The sequence below is a fragment of the Aythya ferina genome, assembly GCF_964211825.1.
Source record: "Aythya ferina genome assembly, chromosome: 3".
NCBI lineage: Eukaryota > Metazoa > Chordata > Aves > Anseriformes > Anatidae > Aythya > Aythya ferina.
Window position 1 is genome coordinate 94986595 of NC_140298.1, and position 19387 is coordinate 95005981.

General features: G+C 42.7%; 1 protein-coding gene across 4 annotated transcripts in view; it reads left to right on the forward strand.

Moving 5' to 3' along the window:
* The window catches only part of GCLC (glutamate-cysteine ligase catalytic subunit), a 32116-nt gene extending 20163 nt beyond the window's left edge, over positions 1–11953 (forward strand). For 2 of the 4 annotated variants that reach the window (XM_084515970.1, XM_084515972.1), the window contains 10 exons: positions 102–218; positions 961–1099; positions 1613–1725; positions 2424–2516; positions 3257–3361; positions 4283–4528; positions 6251–6332; positions 6428–6531; positions 6636–6756; positions 10209–11953. In XM_084515970.1, the coding sequence (XP_084372096.1) occupies positions 102–218; positions 961–1099; positions 1613–1725; positions 2424–2516; positions 3257–3361; positions 4283–4528; positions 6251–6332; positions 6428–6531; positions 6636–6756; positions 10209–10414 (1326 nt within the window). In that variant the 3' untranslated portion in view covers positions 10415–11953. The remainder of the gene's footprint in view (positions 1–101; positions 219–960; positions 1100–1612; positions 1726–2423; positions 2517–3256; positions 3362–4282; positions 4529–6250; positions 6333–6427; positions 6532–6635; positions 6757–10208) is intronic. The other 2 variants (XM_084515971.1, XM_084515973.1) reach the window with 2 other exon arrangements.
* The last annotated feature ends 7434 nt before the right edge of the window (positions 11954–19387 follow it).

Below are 19387 nucleotides of genomic sequence, written 5' to 3' on the forward strand. Positions count from 1 at the left end.
TTACTTCTGGACTGGCAAATTTCCCTTCCCTATGGGATTAAGATAGTGTGTTTGGTTCCTTGGCTTGTCCTTTGTGTTCATATCAGGCTGTTTTCTTTCAGATGGCATTGAGTGCTGCATCTCCGTTCTACAGAGGCTATGTGTCTGATATTGATTGTCGCTGGGGAGTAATCTCTGCATCTGTAGATGATCGAACACGAGAAGAGAGGGGGCTGGAGGTAAGTGATTTAAGTAGTAGGTGTCCATTTTTATTTTTTTTTCCAGGCAAAAATTTTTTTAACTTCCTTTATTATGAAATTCTGCCTGTGGTCATCAGAATCCCTAATGAGGGAATGTGGCAGTCGTGGTAAATGCACGAGAGATGGTGCAAACAGTCATCTTGGTTGTGCAGCTTATGTTAGCAAATATGTTTTCAGTTAGATATGGAATTCCAGTAAAACTCCACTTTCACTCCTCCACAGCTTGCTAAAAATTGTCCTTCTGTGTTTAAAATTTCCATTTTGTGCTTAAGCCCAAAAGGCAAAAATTGCTTTGAGTTAAATAGTGGGTGATGCTGAGTAATCTAGTAGTGTAAACTGGAGCTACGTGAAGAGAGCCAGTTGCTAGAACTTCAAGAATTGGCATCCAGGACACTTAGGGAATTAAAAACAAGCAAACAAAAATACTAGAAATACTTCTTGAGCTACACAGTTTAAGAATATCTCTAACAATGTGTGTGAATGAAACTGCATCAGTATGTGTTGCAATAGGTATAATAATGCTTTCCAGACAGTCGGGGTAATAATGTTCTGTTGCATCAGGAAAATGTTTCCGTTTAAGACTCATACTTTGAATAATTTTAATTGAGGCTGTAGGATATTTTAAACAGGATAATAATTCTCACATAAGTGTCATTAGTGAGCAAAACTTAGGTAACATTGTTAACAAGCTGTTAAAATATTGTATTCTTAAATTATATAGCCACTGAAGAACAACCATTATAGAATCAGTAAATCCAGATATGATTCCATAGACAGTTATCTATCTGAATGTGGTGAGAAATACAATGACATTGATTTGACAATAGACAAAGATATCTACGAGCACCTAATAAAGGAAGGTAAGTGTTTGCTTCATTATGAGCAGGTTTAGAATTATGCTTGCAGTGTGTGGGGATATTTTTACATTTAACTTTTTGTTTTGATCATGCTTCCCTGATAGTGATTCTACTCAAAGTATCTGTGCATTGTGGTATTGAGAAATTAAAAATAAATAGAATTAGAAACTGTCCCTAATTCCAATTCAGGAAGCTTAGTGTTTCGTGTACTAATGTTTATCTTTGTGGAGAGAGCAGAACTGCATTAGGAAACATGGCACAGAGTTGCATCAGAAAACGGAAAGAATGGCAGCCACACCAATATCCAGTTGCCACTTCCAAAGGAGAACTTGTTCATTTTTCTCTTTAATCATTTCCTTCCTTCCCAAAGTAATCATTTAAACCTTAACAGGATATGGTGGGTTAAGATAGTATTGCGGAATTGGAATTTTTCATTTTTGGTTCTTATAAATCAAGTTGTTTCCTAGAGCCTGCTTTGCAATGTCTGAAATGTTTCTCCGAATTTTCATTTTGTAGGTATTGACCACCTTTTGGCACAGCATATTGCACACTTGTTCATTCGAGACCCACTGACTTTGTTTGAGGAGAAAATACATCTTGATGATGCAAATGAATCTGATCATTTTGAGGTTGTATCTGATTTAGAGGAATTTAATAGATGTAGAGGTGTGTGTGTGAAATGTTTTATAGTACTGCTTAATTGGAGGATGACTGTTAGCTAAGAATATTTTCTCTTGAGTTTTTCACTTAAGCTACTTGCTTAGCATGTGACTTTGTAGTTGTAAGCACATATTTTTGTTTCACCATTTACTTTGAAGAAGATGATAGCATATTTTATATCCAACAAAATACAAAGGGCCCAAACTAATTATCCCCATTGTTATGGGGAATTGCATTTTTTGTGACTTCCTGAAAACTGTTTTGCATGACTTCTCTGATTCGTGTGTGTGTCTTACATAGATTTATTAAAATCTGTATAATCTTATAATGATTATGAAGTAATAGCTATAGTAATATTGTGTATTTTTACATTTGGATGAATTGATCTCTTATGGAAAGGCCAGCATAATCTCAACACATCCTAGTATCTTTTATGTAATCCTCAAACAAAATAGCATGAGAAAGTACAGCATATCTGCTTCTTGGATGAGTAGTTACATTATAGTTTTTAGGAAGTTGAGCAACTCAGTTTGGAAGCATTTCTCTGTGAAGTTGATGAGCTGTTCTTGGGAAACGACTAAGACAGTAGCTGTTTGTTCATTTTGCTTTGATCTTATAGGTTGATGCATATCTAGACTGTGACAGATTTTTTTCATGTGCTTTGCAGAACATACAGTCTACAAACTGGCAGACAATGAGATTTAAGCCACCTCCTCCAAATTCAGATATAGGATGGAGAGTGGAATTCAGGCCTATGGAGGTAAGGAAAGAGTCAATACGCACAAAAACACGTTCACTTTTAAGTGGAAGAGTATGGGGCCTGCTGTCATCAAGTATCAGGCCCTTATTACTTATGCTGTGTTTTCTCCCCTCTGAATTGCCAGACGCAAATGAACTGGACAGCAGTGTTTAATCAGACACGGACTGTGGGAATGCAACTGACAGGAGAATCCACTGTAGCACAGCAAAGCATGCTAATGGATTTGGGGTGATGGGGAAAGGAATTAGGCTTGTACTAAAGCTATTGCAAACAAAGAGCCATTTAGTTTCCAGGGACCTTATTTATCCAGTACTTCTGTTGGTACTGAACAATTCCACAGTCACTATTTTGTGTTTTGTAAGTGCTTTTATTTTATAGCTGTCTATTTCAGAGCTGTCTGAACTGAATCCCCTAAGTAGAAATTTAAAAGTTGTTCTGCATTTGTAATTACACAGAGAGCCCAAAGATGCAAGTTATTAGCCTTTTGAAACACAAGTGTGCTTTGGCATTGGATTAAAGGGTTGAGCTTGTTGAAGTGTGTGCACTGCGTTGTGCATTTGAAGGCCTTGATTCCAGTATGTACATCACCATCTCTGCTAGTAGTGTGTGTGTGTGTGTGTGTGAATACAAGTATCAACATGAGTGCTTGAGTCACACTTTTAAACTCTCCCAGATAGCCATCTAATTCTATGAGCATGTTCCCACTAGAGTAATTCAGTCTCTAATCCTTTCATGTCTAGGTCCAGTTAACAGACTTCGAAAACTCTGCATACGTTGTGTTTGTGGTACTGCTAACCAGAGTGATTCTGTCATACAAACTGGATTTTCTCATTCCTTTGTCCAAGGTAGGTGTGAAAGGTCAGATGTACTAGAGCTAATTGCAAAATATTTGCATTCCAGTTGATTGCTATCCTCTGCAAGCTAGGAATTAATATTTGTACACTTACAGAACAATCATTACTATCTTTCAATCAGTTTAAATCTGGACCAATAATTGGCATCAACTTCACTTCTACACTATATTAAAAATACTGTTATCTAATGGCGTTAGGCTTTACAGACAGTTAGCTTTCTCCCATTTGCATTTTATGGCTCCGTTAAAAATGTCTGATGGACCATTATTTATAAACTGTTCACAGAAATTTTTAAGTTATCAGAAGCAAAAATGTCTTACCTATTCTTAGAAGAAATAATCTGAATTTAGCCTTCAGCTTTTAGCAGTAAGAAAATTTGCTGCATCTTCTCTTTGTTCCTCTTACACAAAGCCAAAATATGTTTGCCAAAGGTACTTCAACATAAATGATAAAATTAATTTTTTTCAGGTTGCCAAACTTGACTTTTCCGTGTTTGCTTTCCCACCAAGATCCACCTTTCCAGCAGCTTACACAAATTCATGCCTCCTTGTTCTTTCTTCACTTATTCCTTTTGACTTACGTATTTAAAAATTTGGCATTGTATTAAATTTATTCTCCCGGTAATAATTTCCAGTCATTTGTGCCATCCAGTGCTGGTGGCCAGGTACTTTAGCTCTCCTCCTAAGTTTATCTTGTTGTCTTGCATCCAGGGCAAGAATAAAAGTTAAACTTCAGGCATCTGTTCTAGTGCAAGTTCTGTAAAAGGAGGAAGGAATAAATAGTGTATAAGCTTTGCTGCAGAAATGTTATCACAGTTGCCAAATGAAACAGGTCTGTGGAGAGTTTGTCATTTTCTTTTTTACAAAAGTATTAAGCCATTGCCTTCATTTCAACTGCAAACTCTTTCTGCAGACCTGCTGCTGCATTTCAGTGAGCAGTAGCCACGCAGTACTGTTCTTTTCCTGTTTGGTTGCTGTGAGGCTTCATGCTTGTTTAGTGAAAGCTGAACAAAATATTTCCCTGAAGCCCTGCCTGCTGCTGATGGTGGAATTTCTGTGGTGCCCAACAATGTCAGACTACTACAGAAATGTTGATAAAAGCCTGTTGTCACAAATCTGCTTGAAGAATGGGAAAGGAGATATTTCCACCATTTTACGGGTGGGGAAAGTAATCTGTGGAGGCTAAAACTGTAACTTCCTTAGTTATTTATTTTAATGTGGCTATGGCCTATATCTCACATTATTTATATCTTGCTTTTGTTTGGGTGAGAGGGAAAGAAGCTGAGCACACGCAGTGTTACTCAGTATTGAAAACAGATACTCTGGATTCTGGTCACAACTGCAACTAGCCATGCAAAATTTGTTTTTTCCTTAATATCGGCCTCACAATTGCTGAACTGTTTTGAAGGAAACCGTCTTTGTACGCCTTCCGGAGGCACCTGACCAGAAAATCCCTTTTTAAAGGGGCAGTCCTGCAGCGTTATAGGTGACTTTAAAGAAGATCTTGTACAGCAGAAGGCTTTTGATGAGCTGTGTAACAGAAAACACTGCCAATACTGGCTGTGGCATAGCAATAGTCCTGATGCTTTTCTAATGGTTTTAATCAAAACGGAGAAAAAAACTGAAGTTGCCAGTTAACTATATATATATATATATATATATATATATATATGGTATGATTACTGTTATGATCTATTTCTGTATGAAATCATACTAACACCACAAAGAGAAATTCTCTTCCTTATGTTGGGGAGTTCAGATTTCATGCTTAATACAGTAGATTAGCACTTATAGTTCACAGTTATGTTAAGTGGGATGTCTTAAAAGTGCAAAAATCTTTTAACTAATGAACACAAGTTATGACCAAAAAAGAGCTTGGGTGCAGGAAAAATATGAAGAGTTTTTGATGGAGAAACCAAATTGAGCCTGCCAAGCAATTTAGCAGGTAATGCAACACCAAATTGCACAACCATTGGTAAACCCGCCTCATATAATTAAAAGAATAAAGGATTATGGGGCTGATCTTTTCTGTCTGAGTACTGTTGTATTTCAGTTAGATAGTTGTGTAAACAAATTTCATAATACAACATGAACAAAACCAGGCTTTTGAAAAACAAAGCTTTGAAAGGCAAGAGTTAAGATTTTATTTCCATTAGAGGTGGAGCAAAGAATTCAGCAAATTGTATCCCTTCTTCTAAAGACAACATAGTAAAGCTAGCATCCCAAAGCAAAGTGCTGTTAATTCCAAAAGAACATTCCTGTTTAAAAAAAAAAAAAACTTGGACAAAATCTGTCTGGAAACTTATGAGCAGTGCTTTGTACTTTGTAGACTTTTTGGGAAGCCTGTAACTTAGAACTACTTTATTAGCAGTTTGTTTAACAGATGTTCAGGTACGGGATAGATATAATTCTCATACAATGTTACTGGGATTCTGTTTCTGAAAGTTTTTTTTCTCAAATTCAGCATTAACTTTTCTAAAGATTTAATTGATTTTGTTAATAAAAGCAACAAACTATTGTTAGGAAAGTTGCAGTTTTCTTCGTCTGTACTCATTTAGGTTGCATCTGAATATGCAAAGAATTTTCAGGTGGGATGCAACCTGTTGCCTGTTTTCAGTCCAACTTAAAAGCTTAGCATGGCATGTTCTAACATTATATATCACCTTTTCTGCTGAAGAGACCTAGATTTACGGAATGTGATTTCCTCATGGTTTTGCACAGGAAATTAAAAAAAAAAAAAATTATCTCCAGAGTTTCACCTTCTGGGGTGAGATAATAAAAAACATAGGGGATATTTCAGTTAATAAGACCAAAATGTGAGGGCTTGGAGAATCCTAATTTTCAAAAGTATCACAAATCTCTGCAATATTTCTTTTTCCAGGTGGATGAAAATATGAAGGTGGCTCAGAAAAGAGATGCTGTCCGGCAGGGAATGTTTTACTTCAGAAAGGATATTTGCAAAGGTATCCCAGCGAGTGATCTGGCAACACAGTTGTTGATGATTAGTGTATCTCTTGCCTTCTAACTGCTTCTTCCTTTCCCTTTGTCACTTATAAAGGTGGAAATGTCGTCGTGGATGGATGTGGCTCTGCGCAGAACGGGACAGGCACAGACACAGAAGAGTACATCTTAATGAGCATCGATACAATTATCAATGGGAAGGTCATAACCTCTTCTACCTGGAACACACAACCTCTTCCCCTCCTCTCCATCCTCTCAGAAATCTGATCAACCATGTTTCATGTTAACTGTGTTCTCCTATACAGGAGGGAGTCTTTCCTGGTTTGATCCCAATTTTGAATTCTTACCTTGAAAACATGGAAGTGGACGTGGACACAAGATGCACCATCCTAAACTACCTGAAGTTAATCAAAAAGAGAGCATCTGGTATGTTTGACACTTTCAGACACTCATTTTCCTGGCATTTTTCTATTTAGAAAGTAATTGGGGTGTTCTCTAATTATCAGTTGGGTAAAACTGGTGGCAACTGTGGCTGTCTGGGTAAGTGCTGAATCATGGGAGCAAAGGACTGGAATGTGTTCTCTGGCTTATATTTGGTCCTGTTTAATTCTGATCCTAAGTGTTTCATGATCTATTTAGGACTTAAATCAGGAGTAATTGTTACACTACCCCCGAAGCTGCAATTATATCTCCAAGACTTTTTTCAGCACTGCTGCTTTTGCCAGTGTACTGTCTATGTTGTAGTAGCTTGTACATAAACTACTCAATCCCTTTTTCCTGGAACTCAAATGTTTTAAGGGTATATGAGGCTGGGTCTGATAGCCAGGTAATTGGTGCAGTTCCTAAACATGCTGGCATTAAGTTGGATTAAGCTCTGATATGCCAGAGCACAGGGCCTTGTTAGCTCCCCAATAAGAGAGCCCTTCTGGAAGTGGTGAAACGCCTTCAGCTCAAAGTAAACCAGGCCCTTTCCCTGCCCTTCTCTTGCTGTAGTATTTTCCCAGATAGGTGGTATAATGACTTTTTATGCTGCTCCTTAAAATGCAACAGTATCCTGAATAGGAGATGCAGGCTAAATGCTTTCGTTCAAAACCGGGCACGTGGCAGCTTTGTACTGATGTGTAAATCTCTCATGTGCCTTTCTTGCTGTAAGTTTATCTAAACAGTTAATTTTAGTCTTAAAAGTCGAGACACAGATTTTTATTTATGATGCATTCATTGGTTTTAAATGTAAGTGTTGCATTCCTTTTCAATTCTTGGTAATTGCTGTAGAGCCTTCTACCTAAAGACATTTTTAAAGGTGAGATGAAAATCCAGACTCTTCCTTGTCTGGTAATTTAATACTTTAGTAGCACTTCAGAATGCTAACAAGTTGTAATTAATTCCTGCTTGCACTGAAAATGTTCTGTCCTAAGGCTGCTTGTTTGCAGGAGGCTTCTGTCCCTCAGATAACACAGCCCAGGGATTTGATGCCTGGCTTAACACAGGGAGAGAGGAGAGAAACTGGCAGGTAGAAAACATCTGAGGCACATCAACCCTCAAAGTAGCAATGCTTCAAAAATACTTTTTTTTTAAATATTTTTCATTCGGAAAAATGCTGCTGGGAAAAAAAAAAAGGAATGCAATGGTATAAAGGTTTTTTTTCTTTTTTGTTTGTGAAGAGCTAATTGCCCAGGCTCAGCCCTGTGTCACAGGTGTTCCCATTCCAAAGAACCTCTGCTTTGTGATGTGAAGCTGTGGACCCTGCAGAAGTCACCTTTTAGACTTACACAGATGTAGGAGGTCCGAGGACAAATAGTCTAGGGTGTATATCTTAACTCTAAGCTTGAAATAATTGTTAAGTAAAGCTTCATAAGAACAACAATACACAGAATAAGAAGCATTAGGCGTCATGTTACTGTGCCATATTTCTCAGTCATGAGCTCTGGATTTTTCTGGTGAACCATTGATCTGAAATCAAATGTTCCTGAATTGCTGGCTGTCTAGCATGGGACATGTCCACAGAACAGCCACTTGTCACATTACTCTCCTCAAACGGTGAACACAGAGCACTTGTGAGAGTTGAATGCTGGTGCCCTAGCTGCTGAGGATTTAACCTTGTTCTGGCATAGTTTGTTGGTCACTTCTTTCACAGCATGGTTAGGAATTGCCCTGCCTGGTCTCAGTGTAGCTGCTCTGTGACTGTCACCACGCTCAGTGAGACTACAGATGTGCTAGGCAAGCAGCAGCTGCTGACCACCACCAAGTGCTACAGAAAGTAGTGTTAGGATGAGCTGCAGCAGGTTATCCTTGTGCTGGCTCGCTCTGGCTGTCTGCAGCATGGGCATTTTTATATTTTTGCAGCCATAGGTAGCACAGTTAGCATGATGCCTGATAACAGCTCACAAACATGGTTTCCACGCTCTCTGTCAGATCCATCTTGAAGCAACTATATTTTTGTTCCCACAAAGTCATAAAAAAATGCCACAATTTTATTATATGCTCTTTGAAAAAAATTACTTCCTTTATTTTTTATGTTTAAATGTGCTTCCCAATAACTTCATTATAGGGCTTCTGGTTCCTGCACTGTGGGATGATAATGTCTATTATCATTGTTTCTATTCACTTTTGATCAATGTTGATGATTGTGCAAGCTTCTCAGAATCTCTTCCATCCTTGAGATACTCTTTGTCCTTTCTTTCTCCACTTGGAAGTCGTCTTAAATGTTTGTCAGTCTGTGGTGCTTTTTTCCTGATTCTAGTATACTCTTTTTGAGAACTTCATGAGGAGTTCAAGGTGAAGTTTTACACAGTTTTATACAGATGTATACAGCTAGAAACAATGTCATTTATTGTCGGTGGAGAGTGGTGGGGCTGTGTGACCACCAGGTGTCAGTGTTGTATGAGCTTCACAGCATTGGGAGTGCAGGAATGTCTCTTGTTATGCTCTGCTCATCTCCTGGCCTCGCTGATTTTTCTTGCAAGCCCTCTGCTTCTGACTTGTTTGAGAGCTTCCTCTCACGTTTTTAGTGCCTTCACTAAATGTGCCTTGCATATTTTTCTTCTGCCCCTTTTTTATATAGAAGTGGATAACATTGGCTTCATTTGTTTAAAAACATGACTTGTTTTTTGAGGATGTTTTTATTTCTAATAACTTTCCATATTACACTTTCCTTTCTTGTACTTTTCATAATTTTTCTTATTTGTGTTAGGATGCCTCTGTTCAAAACCACCCATAGGATATCTTCAAGCAGTACTGATGACACATTGGGTGCTTTTTACTTTTTACTTTGTTTATTCATCTTTACTTTCCCTAACTTGATTCCTTTTGTTTTTTAATAATATTCTTAAGAAAAAAAGTGTAGTAGAAGCCTGTGGCTCTTTCCTCTCTCTAATAAGGGAGCAGTAAAAGTTTAGCTAGGCTCTTCAAGCAATGTCTTACCTCCAGAGTTACTTTAAACTTGTACTGGTAGAGGTTTCCTTACGGATGCTGTGTGCAGGAGCAAGGTTCAGCTCCCTAAGCACTGACATCCAGCTGGCCTCCAGCTGCTACCTGTTGAGAAATCAGGTCTCCAGCAAGTGGTGGGTGTCACCTCGTGACCCTGAATAGAAGGCGGTAACACCTGCTGCAGCAGCTGGGTGTGACACTTCTCTCTGCTCTGTCTCATTTAAAGAGCTGAAAGTTTGAAGATCATACCAGATAATTGAGTTTTGGACTATCTGTGATATATCAGCTGAAGTATACTTGAAGTTTAGTCATTGTATAGCAAAAAAAATACACATAGGAGCATGTTTCCTAAAAATATAGGCTATTCACTAATTGTGTATGTAACACACACAACGCTTTTACTGCTAAATTAGATGTGTAAACTGTGAAATTTGGCTTGATCTTGCCCACAGGAGAGCTGATGACAGTCGCCCGCTGGATGAGGGAGTTCATCGCACAGCATCCAGACTACAAGCAAGACAGCGTGATAACGGATGAGATGAATTACAGCCTTATCTGGAAGTGCAACCAGATCGCACAAGGCCAGGCGGAGTGCCCTGAACTATTGGGGGTAGGATTTAACAAGAAACAAAGCGGAAACAAAACCGGCTCCTTGTAATGAATGTTTCTCAGATATTAGAGAGTTCAAGCCTTTCAGCAAAGCACTAGCTAAGATACTGTGAATCTGATACAGCTTCATGGTGTGAAGACCAAAACAGGGATACTGCACTGTAAAATGGGCCAATCTGCCTAAATATTCATTTAAGGCATCCTAAATAGGGCATATTCTTATTGTTAAGGTTTATACAATGTACATGTAAATAGTAAAATATTTTTATGATTAACATCAATGTATTTTAATAAGCATTGTATCTAAAGTTATTGTGAATTAGCTTGTAACTTTTTTATGCTTATTCTAGAAAGAAAAATTGTCCTGGACAGCTTTGTAAATGTAATGGTACTTGTATATTATATGCATTCCAGTTACTGAATGTTTACTGTAATTTTTTTAATCTGGAATGTGCTGAGTAATCTACTTTATTGTGTAAGAAAAAAAAAAACTTTTGGACCTACCTGCTTCACAGAGACTTCTTCCTTCCATTCTGGTTTTGAAAGTATGTAAGAACAGATAACTGCATGTGCATCAACTTTCTCAATCTCTACAACAGTTTCTCAGTTGCCACAAGACCTGCATCCAGTCATAGAGCGTAAAATTGGGAGGAAGAGATCAATCTTTATTCAGATAACACAACTCTGCCTGTCTCCTGATAACTGTAGTCTTAGGTAAGGGCTGCCCTGTGGTTTAGTAACCTGCATTTCCCGCAGCAAAGGACTAACATGAAGACATCTCCCTGTAGCAGCATCATTTTTATCCCTCGCAAGTATGTTGTTATGGTTCAGAAGCTTGCCTGAGTGTTTCTTTATGATTTAACAAAAAACAGTAAGCGGGGAGAGGCAATGAAAGAGAGGAAGAATTGGGAAGCAAACATAAAGATCTCTACAAGGATAGCACAGACAACTGCTCTGGACTGTGGCACTGCTCCCACATTACTGCAGTTGACAGCAATCGCAGCATAAAACCAAGGACCTTCTGGTTTTTCCTAAAGCTCGAGTTTCTCATTTGTCTTTTTATTAAAATATGTCAGCAAGTTTATTTCTGACAAGGTACTTCATGTAGCTAGCTGAGGTACCATGGAGCTGTAGGTATGGGCAACTTAATCCCTTCTATAAAGCAGATAAAGGAAATCATGGAGTGTACTAATCCTTTGAATTGGGAGCCAGTGCTGGGAGTGACTGTAGCATATTTAAAATTTAGCCATTGCAAGTGTAAATAAAGCAAATTAATGGGCCCTTTTTAATTTAGCTTCTTAACTGACTCCTAAAAGTGAATTGCAAAGCTTAACGCAAGCATATATAATTACCTAAGGTGTAATAATTTTTACAAACAACTAATGGAGGAACTGCAATGAAGAGGTGCACTAAGAAGAAGCTTTTATGTACTGACATTAGAATTTGTTCTGTGTTCACAGGTGTGCTTTAGAGAATAAAATGCTTTTTTTCTGCAGTGGTGAATTTGTTTTAATCAAGATGTAGGCATATGCTAATTTAGTTTCTGTAATAAGGAAATAAAAATAAAATTTGCAGTATGTGTTGGTCACTTGCATCAGTTGAACCCCTGTGCTCAGATTCAAAGAAGCAGAAGAGCTGTGTGTGGAGCAAGCAGAGCTCGTGTAAGCCAGACTTTGGTTTTGTACAGTGAAACTTCTCAGGACTGGCGGCCAAAGTTTTATTAGCTGTTGTCCTGGCACTTAAAAGCCCTGAGTTGTGGTGTCCAATGTGTTGCGTTCATAGTTCCAGAAAGGATGGGAAAGGCTGGACACGAGGCTGCTGCTCCTTTATTAAGGTGTCTGTGGTTGCTGGATGAGGAGTTCAGGTATGTGCCCCAGCCTGTTCTAGGCGTGTGGTGAAGGCCCTGGGGCAGCGCGCAGTTGCTGCAGGAAGGGCAGGCTTTGAATAAGCCCTTGGAGACGAGCCTGCGGTGTCTTCGTCCACTCAGAGGTGGAGAAGCAAGCCCTAGGCCAAGCTGGTGCTGGCAGGCTCTGGCTGACCTTCAGCACAAAGCATGAGACGCTGCCTCAAGTTATGGATTCGGGAATTTGGGTCCTGCGGTCACCAGGTGCTCTCATGGAGATACTGACTCCTCCGCAAAGGGAGGGGAAGAAGCACAGAGCACCTGAGGTGAAAGGTGGTTGTGTTCCTTACCCCAAAACTCTATTAACGTGGTGATCTTTGCATTTCCCATGAACACTACAATGCTCTGGCCCCAGCTCAACCGCAGTGATTCGACTCTTGCCTTCCACTTGGCATTCAGCTGGAAGATGTTTTTTCTGATTTCCTGAGGTCTCAACACTATAAACGATACCCTGACAGCCATGTTTTTCTTGACAGTAACCTACGTGAGTACAAGTACCTTTTCTTTCCTGAATTAGTTTTGCTATGCTTGTACCATGGCCTAAATCTCCAAAACGTGGCTCACTGTGTGTGTGTGCACAGAGCAGTGTGAGCACTTTGCGTCTCCGGGAGTGGATGGGGTCAGTTTGTGCAGCCAGCTCCAGAGCTGCTTTCCCACATGGTTTCCCCAATAAACATGTAAATAGCCCTGGGGGAATGTTCCCTTTGGAAACCTAAATGCAACCTCCAGAAGAAAAGTTCAACCGCCCATAAATGCTGTCTATGAATTGAACATTGGGTGAAAATCTACATCTTATGTGAAGCAAGAAATGGCTATCTAGTCCTTTCTAAGTCCATGCGTATCTACCTATTAATTTGGCCCTCCACTTTAATCAAAGCTCTTCCAAAATCTACCCATTGCATACACCTAGAGGGAAATCTGTAATCATCCCAACAGTGAGAAGATAAAAATGACTGCAGTGCAGCAAAGGGAGAGAAAGGCCCAGAGACAAGCTGCTAAAAGGCATCAGCTAACAGGCTCAAAATCACTTTTTGATTTTTGATTTGAAAATTGTGTTGGTGTGTGATGGCTCCTCATCGCTGGCTTCCAAGAGTTTGTTTTTTGGCTAGAAAAATGTTAGTTTATAAATATTGAAGCAACAGCAACTGCTCTTTCTCTGGAGGGAGTCCAAGCTCCTATTAACTGCAATTAGATTAAAAGGAAAGCAGGTTGTTATGAAGATGACAGCACAGATTTTGATGAAGGCATCCCAAATAGCTCCTTGTCCAAGTGCATAGCAAGGGGTTGTGTTGTGTATGTTGCTCTTGCCCTGGGAGGGTGCAAATTTTAGTTTTCTTTGTCCTGCACAAGAAGTAAAATTTGTATCTAATACCTGTTGATAAATTAAGGGTTCGTTGTTTGTACGTTTCCTGCAATGGTCAGACACTTTTGAGAGCTCTTGTGTTGCTAGAGGCCAGTAATGACATGATTAAATAAAGATGCTGCCAGGCTCGCAGCTCTGCCAGCCCCACTTTCTGCTGCTCAGAGGTGCAAAGTGACCTGAGAGCAGCAGGACACTCACGGCCAAGCTCTCCCTGTTTCGCGGGGGGAGCCCATGATGACACAGAGCCGCCTGAAGAGGCTCTGGGAATTTATTTAAGGAGAAGGAGAGGTCATGTGCAGAAAAAGAGGCTGGGGGTGGTAGGGAACAGAGCGTGAAGGAGTGAAGCCGAAGAGTCTGAAACCGCCTGCTCCTTCCCATGCTTTGCTTCCCCAGGCAGCAGCAGCTGTGCCAGGATGACCTCCGGCTCCCCGGCATTTTTCAGCTCAGTTTATTCCTTCCCTTAAACCACTTACGAGGCTGGGCTCTACGCTTCCCAGTCCTTTCCCATGGAAGCACGCACATGCAGGGCCGGACGCCTCACCCCCCCCGCCCCGGTTTACTCACGACATGGGCATTCAGGGGCCGGGAGCTCCGAGTGTTTCTCTTGGCCGTGTAAGGCACTGCGACTCCGTGCCCAGAGCCCGTCGTGCAGCTGCCTGATGGAAACCAGGGCGCTGTGCCAGCAAAACCTCCGCACCGCCAGCACCCCGCGGCCTGCCCGGCTCGTACTCAGCCCCCTGGCACCAGCTCGAGAGCCTCCGGATCGAAGCAGCGCGGAAAGGGATGTTACTGGGGGGAGGCCAGGCCTGGGTTGGGTGGCTGGGAGATGTGGCTGCGTGTCCCAGATGTAAACCAAGCTACCAACCTCCCCGGCCTCTAATTCGTCCCGGGGTGAATGACAGAGATGCACTTTCAACTCTGATGGGGTCCTTAAGTGTTAAAATTGTTGGCAAAGCAAAAAATCCCCAAAGCAAGCCACAGTCCTCGCTGGGGTCTGCTCATGACATGGGGAGGGATGAGGTTAGGAAAAGCTCACTGCTAAGCCCAGGGCCAGCCCTAGGTGGCCTCCTAAGTTCAGAGGCAACGCGGTGGGCTGGGAGAGAACATAACTGTCCTGGGAGGAATAAGGAGGAAAACTAAAGAGCCACAGCTTCAGGATTTCAGCTCCAAATCCTCTCTGGATTTTGTCCCCAAGTGTCTGCCCCGATCCAAGTCCCAGCCCATGCTGCTGGCCGTCTCTGGCCGCTTCCCAGCCCTCGCGTGCAGCTCTCCTGGGGGCTGCAAGAAGGGCAGCCCGTCCCTTCCAGGGGTTTAGTGCAGCTGATTGCATTGCTGAGAGCAAAACTGTCCCCTCTGAGTCAGGCTGCGGAGCTGCCAAGTGCTCCCGGCCGCGGCACACCCGGCTCAGCTCTGCGGGGTGAACCCGGGAGCTCTGCTTTCAAGCGCAGTGTAGGGAGGTGCTGCTCTTGAAATGTTCGCTTCTGGACAGCAAACGTCACTTTAGAGGTAAATAAATAAATAAAAACAACTCTGTCTAAGGCAGCTCAGAGAATGGCACAAACTAACATTTTGCAGATTTTTGTCTTCCCCCTTTATTTACGGCCAGCCCGACTGGCACAGGTCCCACTGCTTTTGCTGGGCAAGGGCTCGGGCTGGTTTCGGAGTAGCTGTAGGGAAACCCATGGCAGTCTCTGAGGGGGAGAGCAAGTAAGTGCTGGGCTCCCTGACCCCGGGCACATCCCCACCGTGCTGCTGCTTGCACCGTGAGCATCTCAGCGATGTGAAAGGCAGAGCCCAGGCAAGGCAAGGCAGGGCAGGAGGGATTTTTCCGAAGCATCCACAATATCCTGGGAACTTGTTCTGACTTCCCACTTCCCTATCATCCAGGCACGCGTGGTATCATCAGTATGTGCCTGTTTCCTCTCAGGCTGTGGGGATATGAAGGTGTGGCATGCCTGGGAGAGATGGCAGTCCTGCTGCATCCCTCGGGCTGCAAATCCAGCTTCCAGCAGCACGGCGTGTTTGGCCTTGCTGTGAGCTGATGCAACGCGGTGCTTGCCCTGAAGCCGAACCCAGCACTAGAATAAGACATTATTCCTCATCCTGCCTTGGAAAAGCAAAATCCATGCTACAGAAAGGAAACTTGAAGGATTCAAGCTGTGTACCAGAGAATCCAGGGAAAGGCTCTGCCTTCTGTGCTCATGTTTTTATAAAGCTTTGTAATTCTCGGCAAGGTGGACCAGGGTGAGCTGTTCTTCAAGGGGAGAGGAACGCTTCCTCCAGGGCCCTGCTGTCCAGAGGAAGGGACAATCTGCCAGGCACATCACTGTTTGGGATGCCACCAGATCTGGCATCTGTTTCCAGACTTACATCCACCCAGAAAGGGAGTTTTTAATCTTCCTTTTGTCCCAATGCAACCAAAGGAGTTCAGTAGTCTGAAAACTGTGGTAACAGCTTGCTGCAGCCATGTGCAGCTTGAGGCATGAATCGCTGTGCCTCCCGTTGATGTGTGACAACTGGAGGCACGGTGTTGGTCCAAACAGACCCTAGAAATGATGTGGTGTGGTGAGTCTGATGCTCTAGTTGCAATTCACATGATCGATTTTATCTACCGAGCTGCTCTGTCTTTACTGCATTTCCTCATCCATGCCTGGAGCCTGAGAGAGGTGACACAGCGACAGCCTCACACACCCATTTCCTACCTTTTATCGTGAGAAAATACAGTGTGTATAAATTTGGACTGTACCAGCAAATTCCTCATTGACATATTTCACTGGCAGAGCCCACTGGCCGTAAGGACTTGTAATCTGCCAGATGTGTGTTCTGACACCTACCTTCCTATCTGACACCTACCCTGAGAAGAAATCTGTGAGCTGTGCTGGGGTACCACAGGCTATGTGTGCCTCCCAGGAGGCATTAAAGATGGATTTAATTATCATTAAATCCTAGTGCTGAGCCTTCATGGCGTATCTCCAGCGGGAGATGAGCTGCTGTGACAGGCCCTACAACAGGAGCCAGTGATTTAGCAGCTACTTTTCAAAGCTCCTTTGATGGGAACTTCCATAACATGAGGTTCCCAGTTCTGTGATGTGATGATTCCTCCCTGGGTAGGGATGGGAGCAAACCTCAGCCACTCCCCTAGAGTTCCCATCAGCTCTTGAACCTAGTCGAGAGGAAATGCAGAGATGTTTCTCAGGGAAGAAGGCTTAGTTTCATCACTACTTCCCACTTCCCAGCCTTATCTTCTCCCCAGGTAGACTCTCCACCACTGAGTCTCCTGTCCAAGCGCTCCTTTTGCTCCAGCATCAGCTCTGCCTCCTGATTTTGCCTTGACTGCCTGGGAAGAAGGAGGCTGTATGTCCTTCTGCAGCTGCCCTCCAGCAACCCTGCACCAGGAGGAAGCAAACCAGGAGATGGTGACTTCTTCCCGCAGCTGAAGTGACGGAAAAGACAGGAAGAGCTGTGGAGTCAGACACAGGAGTGAGCCACCCGTAGCCCTCTTTGAAACACCTCATTATTTTTTGTTGTTACTCAAGAGGACTCCACAAGGCTTAGGTGGTCTGGACGTGGGAACTGAGGGAGAGGGAAGAGTTTAAATGACCAAGTTCCAACAAGCTCCTTTGTGTGTGTCTTTTTTTTGTCCATGGTTAACCAAAAAAAAAGGAAGAAGAAAAAGAGGGAGATGCTGAAGAGTCCCGGTTTGGCCAAACTCAGCTTATCTGTCAGCTAATCTCAAAGGAACAAGCTGAGATTTAATTGTGGGCAGAAGAAGACTGAAATAGCTGTAAATTGTCTGCCAGGAGACAGGCAAATGAAATTCTGCTTTTATCCAGAGACAGGAGGAGAGGCGGCAGACATGGAGGCCCTCAGGGCATATAGGAGAGGTGAGAAGAGGAGAAGAACCCACCAAAGGCAACTTGTTACGGTGGGGAAGTAGCCAGGAGGGAACCCCAGGCTGTGCAGAACGAGAGAAAACCAGGGAAGACTACAAAATGGAGCAAGGGTGAGGCCGTCTGTGAAGCCTGATGGTCCAAGGAGATAATGCTGGTGCACTAGTTAGGACTGAAGGAAGGCCTTTCTGGTTGCAAAATTTTATCTTGACAAGAAAATTAAATACACAGCTGAAAACAAACCAACCACTCCAATTATGAGCCACTCCTTGCCACTTAGAGGTCCACAAATGATTGCCAAGGAATGTTTTTGCGTTCTTACTTCATTAGTTTTGGCATGTGGCATGGCAGGCAGGGAGCTTCTCTGTGTGGGGTTAATGTGGAGCAGGTTTTTGATATACAACCAGCAACACTTCTTCTGAAATTCCTAACGATTCCTCCTCAGTGAAGACAGCTTGGTTTTCCGTCCTCCGCTTCTTCCTGTGTGACGTACATAAATCAAAAAGGACTTCAGCATTTCTGAGGTAAAATGTTCATTTTAAGTGCCTCAGGACTTGCTGTTGTGGAAAGAGAGCTTTGTGGGGATGAGGCTGGAGAGTGGCTTGGTCCAGCACAACCAGCGCAGGCTGTGTCACCCTGCCATGGGATGGCAGCTGAAGCTTTATGTCACACTCACAGTGGTGACCCTAACACAAATTTTGGTTTTGTATGCTTAGAGCAATGTTTTATCTAGATCAGGAGTGACAAAAGTCCACTTATGTTGACAGTTTTATCCACGATGGGCCAAGATGTCAGACACTTGCTCATTTGCTGTCTTCTGCAGGGGCCTGAGCTCCAGATTCCTCTCACATTTCATCTCCGACCTTCCCAGGCACCTCCAGACAGCAACGAGCACCACAAGACCTGGAACAGCCCTGCAGAGAAGGACTTGGGGGTTCTGGTGGATGAAAATCTCAGTATGAGCCAGCAGTGTGTGCTTGCAGCCCAGAAGGCCAACTGCAACCTGGGCTGCACCAACAGAGGGGTGGCCAGCAGGGCGAGGGAGGTGATTGTCCCCTTCTCTCTGCCCTTGTGAGGCCCCACCTGGAGTGCTGTGTCCTGGTCTGGGGCCCCAGCACGTGAAGGATGTGGGGCTGTTGGAGTGGGTGATGATCAGAAGGCTGGAGCACCTGTCCTAAGAAGAAAGGCTGAGAGAGCTGGGGATGTTCAGCCTGGAGAAGAGAAGGCTTCAGGGGGACCTCATTGCAACTTTCCAGTACTTAAAGGGGGCTTATAAAAAAGATGAACAACTTTTTGCTTGGGCAGACAATGACAGGAAAAGAGGGAATGGTTTTAAACTAAACGAGGGGAGATTTAGATTAGAGGAGAGGCACTGAAACAGGTTGCCTGGAGAGGTTGTGGATGCCCCATCCCTGGAAGTGTTCAAGACCAGGCTGGATGAGGCCCTGGGCAATCTCATCTAGTCAGTGGTGTCCCTGCCCATGGTTAGATCTAGGTGATCCCTTTAAGGTCTCTTCCAACCCAAGCCATTATGTAATTCTATTATTCTATGACCTGTGTAAGTCCCATTCAATGTCCAAACCAGCAATGCCTACATCCCAGAGGGCCTCAGTTTGGAAGGCAAACAACAAGCAACAGCAGTCCACAAATTGCAATAGTGGCCTCTTTTTTCAACATGGCTTAGCAGAAAAAAAAAAAGGTGTCTTAAAGTTCATAGGAGACCCTTGTAGTTAGGACTTCTCAGAAAGTGAAAGGCCAGATGCTTTCTTGCCTCAGAAGGTTCAAAGACACTTAATCTCCACACAGAGCACCTAAACCAATTCATGAATGTGTTTTCTAAAGGGTCTCTGGAACTGGCGCAAATTC